Below are 6,387 nucleotides of genomic sequence, written 5' to 3'. Positions count from 1 at the left end.
TCTAATCACATATTTGGACTCGATAGGTTATGGGTTATCGAGATTTTGTATTCGTTTCGGATGTTTGGCACGCGGGCCCGGTTTGACGTTTGTTGAGTTTTACGAAATTCTTCAAAGATCAAAACTTTAATGAGTGAGATTGCTTCCTATAGCATTGTTTGACTTCATTGGATGATGTTTGGTTATTTAAGCCGGGTTGGAGATGATTTCTAAAGGAAAAGTAGTTTGGAAGATTGATTTGGCTTGCAAAAGGTAAGTGTCTTGCCTAGCTTTGGTTTGAGAGAATTTTTTCAAATAAATAATATTAATTGTTACATGCGGGGGTTATGTTTATGCAGGGTGACGAGTGTATATCATGTACCATAGTTATTCATGTTTGGGGTAGATTCTAGATTACTTTATATCTTGTTTGATTGTGTGTTCTACTTGTTCTTTGTCTTACTCGATTGAATGACTAGGTGAGCACAATAAGCCATTCCATAGATAATGCTTAGGTTAATGATATCTTTTTTTTGGGCATGATGAGCTATTCATGAGATTGTTGATTCACTTGACGTGGCCGCAGTCACACGTATATTATGAACTGTTTTATTACCACTTGAATCCCTTAATCATGTTAGAGATTTTGTTTAGACCTTTGATACTTAGTTAGACATAATGATCATTTGATGGATATATTACATGTTGGGGTCCAAATCATACATTATACATGCATATATCATGCATAAAATCATCTCTTATACATATGCATACTTTTCTCCATATGATTGTTGCATGAGATTTCTGCTGTGCGGATATTGTGATATTGTTATTGTTGTTGCATGAGATTTCTACCGTGCGGTTATGCTGATATTAACATCATTATAGTACGAGGTTTATGTCGTGTAGTGCATGAGGTTTCTATCGTACACCGTGTGGATATGAATCTATCCCCTTAGGGTGCCTTTCTCATATTTCTCTCTTGATGGCGTACACGTTGGCTATGAGAACCCGGCTGTTTTCTGGTTGTCTGTGATATAAGATCCTATGTGATGAGTTATTGAGTATAAAGATGGAAGCTTTGACCATTCAAGTGAATCCTTTGTGCATATTCATGCATTTTACATGTTTTATTCATGCATATTTTTCACATATGGTAGTTGATGCATTTTACGTATGCATGAGACTTGTTAGTAATTTGTTGCACACTTGAAGGGTGTCAGATTAATGACAGGGAGAGTCATCATCATTGTGACGATCCAAAACTCAAACCGTCGTAATGGCGCCTAACACACTTGCTAGGCAAGCCGGACATAATAATTATAAACCAAAATAACAGAAGTTTACAGATTTAACATAATTCTGAAACCTCAATATAGCAAAATACCGCTAATACATGATAAATCTCCCAAAACCTGGTAAAAACTAAGTCATGAGCTCTAATAAAAATTTGAAATGACCAAGTACAATACTATCTAAAATAAAGGAAATAACACATAAGGAAAGAGACGCCAAGACTGCGGTTGAGAATACAGTTCTACCTCGTCTCTCAATGACCCGCTCTACTACAAGCCTCGGCTACTGATGACTGGGTCTGACACCTGGATCTACATAATTAAGTGCAGAGTGTACCATGAGTACAACCGGCCTAATATACTCAGCAAGAATCATAACTAACATCGGCAAGGTAAAAGAAGCAAGAATTATAAATCATACTTGTATAACCTATTCAGTTTCAAAAATTCAGTAAGTACAGAACAATAATATAAAGCACAGAGAGAACTACCTATATATGCGCAATTACTCAAGTACTCTGCTCAGTAAATTCTACATCATATAAAGATGATATGCAAATGAATCATGTAAATAACCATGAAAATTGCAAGTAAAGATGAAATGCAAAATCCAAAACAAACACTGGCCAAATTTTCTACAGTATTTCCATATCCGAACCAAACCACTGATCAATTTTCTCGAATTCGTGTGTACACCATCAAGAAGCAACATGAGAGGGTGACCCTAGGGGATGGATCTATATCCACATGCTGCACGGACAACTTACATACTGCACTAACAACTCATGTGCTAATAATATCAACTGCACGGATAACTCACGTGCTGCACGGATAACTCACATGCTAATAATATCAATATTTGGATCTATACGGACAACTCACATACCAATAATATCAACAGCACGGACAACTTACGTGCTAATAATCACAATCCATCCAGCGTGATCACATGCTACATGTCTGGATCATAACACACATAAAGCAAATATACGAGAACACATGTACATGATAAATGATTATCAAGTTTTGATACTCCCGGACTGGCGTAACTAACATGCTATAGTGTAGGTGTAAGACCCCATGAAATTTTTTCTAAAAATCGGGGTTCCGTGATGCCGGGGTAGGCGTACAAGTTAATATTAATAGAAATTCTTCGCGGCGAGCTTACTCCCCGCGGTTCGGACTTTTTTGATTGAACAGTGCACTGGGAAGTTGAAGGAAAATATTTTGCAGGGTTGGGCATTTCTGAGGCCCATTATGCGGTTGTAAAATTTCTCTGCGGGCTGCAGAATAGCCACAGAGTGAAGCAGCTACTTGGGCCATTTTTGATGTCAATTTCGCGGCCAATTATGCGACCACATAACCATTTCGCGGGCCGAACTTTTGTCGCACAATCAGCCATAGAATTTTTGTGGAGGGAGGTTCTGCGGCGCATTATGCGATCGCAGAACAGGTCTGCGGGCCGCATAACTACCGCAGACCGAGGCAAATGTTTTCTAGTTTTTGGCACCAAAATTTGCGGCCGATATGCAGACCTTATACCCTGTTTAAGAGCTTCATTTTTGAGTTTTTAAACCCGACCCTATTTCGTTAAAACATATGCCATAGTCCATTTTCGAGCATATTTATGATATTTTTAGAGTGAGAAAGAGTTCTTAGAGTGGGGAAGTAACCTTCAACCTAATATCAAACAATTCTTGCTCGATCCTTGAAGATTATCAAGAAAGTCTTCATCTTAGAGGTAAGAATCTATGCCCTAGCTCTTAATTTCGAAAATCTACAAAAAATGGGATAATTTGAAAGACAATATTTGGGTGTGGGAGTTGTTATCTTGCATGCATGTGTTATTAAATAATGTAGGAAAGTTGTGAGCTAAAAATGATAGAGAATGGGTTGTGGGATGATGGAATCTTTCGAAAAAGGGCCTTAAAAACCTTAATGCACATCTATTGCTTGATAATATGCTCAAATGAGCTAGAATCATGATCATCTTCCTATTTTTGGTCCAACTTGTTATATTTCTAAAATAGATCGAAGTGCTAAGAATTCCAGAACGTTTTAAAGTTTAAGGAAGCTCAATTGAGGTATGTTGGCTAAACCCCCTTCTTCTTAGAATCGAATCCCACGGTGTTCATGTAATTGGTGTAAGTCCCATATTGATCATTATAGAATTGGCTATTCCTAATGTGTTTGGGTTGAAGGATGTATGTTCAATATTTATTCTAAATGCTTCACCATGTCATCTTATCATTTGAGGATGTGTTCAAAATGTGGAATATGTGTAAAAATATTAAGACTTCATGTCAAGATCGAATAAAGGTTGTTATGCCAAATTGTATGAAAAGCCTCTATGTGCTTAGGATTCCCAAATTGCACATATGTGTACTAATGCCTTAAATGGTAGGCTTTATTATTGTTGATGATAATAATGATGTTTGAATGTGGAAAGAGGAAACTAGAATTATGAAATACAGCCAAGTGCCAAGAATGACATTATAATTGTGGTCACTAGTGCCAATGAATTGAAAGGATGTGAAAGAAGTATGATGTGAGATGATTGACTGAAAAAGTTAATGTCTCGGGTGAGACGGCCTAGCCGATCGGGCCGATGTCGCACACATGGTGATAACTGTGCTGGAAATTATAATGAAATTGTGGTTATGGTTGATGTCTCAAATAAGACATCCTAGCCGATCGGGTCGAGTTCGGACTCCGTGCAAGAATACGGAGGTATTGTGAATTATGGTATATCGTCTATAAAGATCACCCAACCTAATAACATGGAAATTGACTTGAGAACTTATGTGATCCTTACTTGATGTTTTTGTATTGTTTGGAGCTCTTATTGAACTCATGACTGTTTCCCCCTTGTATTATTATTCTTTCTATTGAGATGGTGTATAGTTTTACATACTAGTACTATTCGACAGTTCTAACGTCCCTTTTGCTGGGGGCGCTGCATCTTTAAATGGATGCAGGTGGTTCCATAGCAGGCAGTGTTTATCAGCGATAGTGGTACATCCTCTTCCCAACAGACTTGGTGAGCCCCATTTCATCCCGGGGTCATGTATTGTATCTTTTGTTCATATTATTATCACTTTTTGAGGTATAGTCGGGGCCTTGTTACCCGCACTATCATAACACTCTCTTGTTTATTTTAGAGGCTCCGTAGACTCTATGTGGGTTGTACATGGGTGCTAGAAAAGTCAAACAAATTATGTTGTGTTTTGATCTCTTGTTCCACTCGAATCATAAGAATGTGTGTATCTTGAAACTTAAAAATGATGTAACTAATGAGACAATTTAGTATTGTATATATGATCTTCCTACGGTCTAATTAATGAAATCATGTCTTCTCTTGATCATGGGTGAGTTGGATAGAAAGTATCTAACAGGCTTGCTCGACCGGGTTCACTCGGTTGAGCACCGGTCGCGCTCCCCAAGGTTGGGGCGTGACAAACTTGGTATCAGAGCCTAATGTTTTAAAGTGTCCTAGGATGTCTCGGATCCGTGTCTAGTAGAGTCCTCCTTATCGGTGTATTGTCGACCACATCTATAAGTTGGAGGCTACTTGGACATTTAGGAATAATACCCTTTCTTTGATATTCTGGATCGTACGATGAAACTGATTATGAAACTGTTCATCCTCTAACCCGTATATTCCTTTAACTTTTAGTACATGGCACCTAAGAAGAGAGCAAGAACTGGCCAAGGAGTCATTGCCGCCTCAGGAGTGGCAGTTGATCCTTTATTTGGTGATGTGGGTGAATACCAGAATGGGTGAGGATAATCCACTGATTGCTACACTTCCTGGTTCTACTACACCTGAGCAGGACACACAAGTTCCTGCACCTACTGAGGGTGCAGCGATTCCTCCAATCGATATTCCGGTTCCACCTCCAGCCCCAACTTCCAGTTCTGGTATTTCCGACAGGGATTTTAGGGAAGCTATCTAGATGCTAACACAGATAGTGGCTTCTCAAGCCTAGGGATCAAATGTTACACCCACTTCTTCTAGCCAACAAGGGGATTCTAGTAGTTCCAGGGTGAACATGTTTCTTCAGTTGGATCCTCCGGTGTTCATAGGTGCTAATCCCGAGGAGGACCTATAGGACTTCATTAATAAGATGCATAAGACTCTCCAGTTTATGCGCGCTACTGATACAGAGGGAGTGGAGTTGGCCGCCTACCGCCTGAAATGGGTGGCCTATTCTTTGTTTGAGCTGTGGGAGGAATCTCTTGAGGAGGGGAGCCCTTCAGTGAGGTAGAGTGAGTTTGTTGACGCTTTCATGGACCATTTCTTGTAGGCCGAGGCTAAAGCAGCCCGTGCTGCAGAGTTTGAGAATCTTAAACAAGGTAGTAAGAGTGTTTGGGAGTATCACATGGAGTTCGCGCATCTGTCTAAATATGCCATTCTCACGTTGCCTACTATGGAGGCTAGAGTGCGCTGGTTTGTGCAGGGCCTTAACCCCTTGGTTATCAATAAAGCCGCTACAGCTACCTTGAATTCGAATATGAACTATGGGAAGATGGTAGAATTTTCTCAAGCTACAGAGAATCGTAAGTTGAAGAACAGAATGGAGCGAGAGGGTACCAGCAAAGCCCGGTCCGTGGGAAACTTTGGGGAGTCTTTTATTGGGGGAAGATCAGCTTGTAGGGGAGGGTCATCAGGGCCATCCTAGTCTTTTGCTCAGTCTTCAACCAGTGCACCCCCAGCAGGGCCCAGTCAGCAATAGGGGAGACGTTTCAGGCCCAATCAGGGCAGCAGGGGACCCCACCAGTAGGGCCGATCAGGAGGGAGATTCCAGCAGCAGCGGTGGCTCCCATGCCCCAGGTGTGGGAAGATGCACTCGCGGATATGTTACATGGACCTGCCCATATGTTACGAGTACGGATTGAGGGGTCATATTCAGAGGGAGTGTTGTTCATCCCTCCAGGGTGCGGGTAGGGGCACAGCAGAATCATCTAGTTCTGCAGCTGCTACATCTTCAGCACCCCCTCCAGCTCGAGCTACTCCAGCATCAGCAGGGCGTGGTGCATCTAGGGGTGGTGCACAAAGTTCAGGAGGACCTAGCCGTTTCTATTATATGAGTGGTCGCCAAAGTGTAGAGGC

The 6,387-nt window shown here is 40.9% G+C and overlaps 1 protein-coding gene across 1 annotated transcript; it reads left to right on the top strand.

The window, feature by feature from the left end:
- The first annotated feature begins 5,401 nt into the window (after positions 1 to 5,401).
- Positions 5,402 to 5,956, top strand: LOC138905977 (uncharacterized). The gene is made up of 2 exons (XM_070194491.1): positions 5,402 to 5,533; positions 5,582 to 5,956. The coding sequence occupies exons 1-2, from the start codon at positions 5,402 to 5,404 to the stop codon at positions 5,954 to 5,956; spliced, it is 507 nt and encodes a 168-aa protein (XP_070050592.1).
- Positions 5,957 to 6,387: the final 431 nt, after the last annotated feature.

Source organism: Nicotiana tomentosiformis, chromosome 2, assembly GCF_000390325.3.
Source record: "Nicotiana tomentosiformis chromosome 2, ASM39032v3, whole genome shotgun sequence".
NCBI lineage: Eukaryota > Viridiplantae > Streptophyta > Magnoliopsida > Solanales > Solanaceae > Nicotiana > Nicotiana tomentosiformis.
This window is presented reverse-complemented; position numbering and strand designations above follow the sequence as displayed.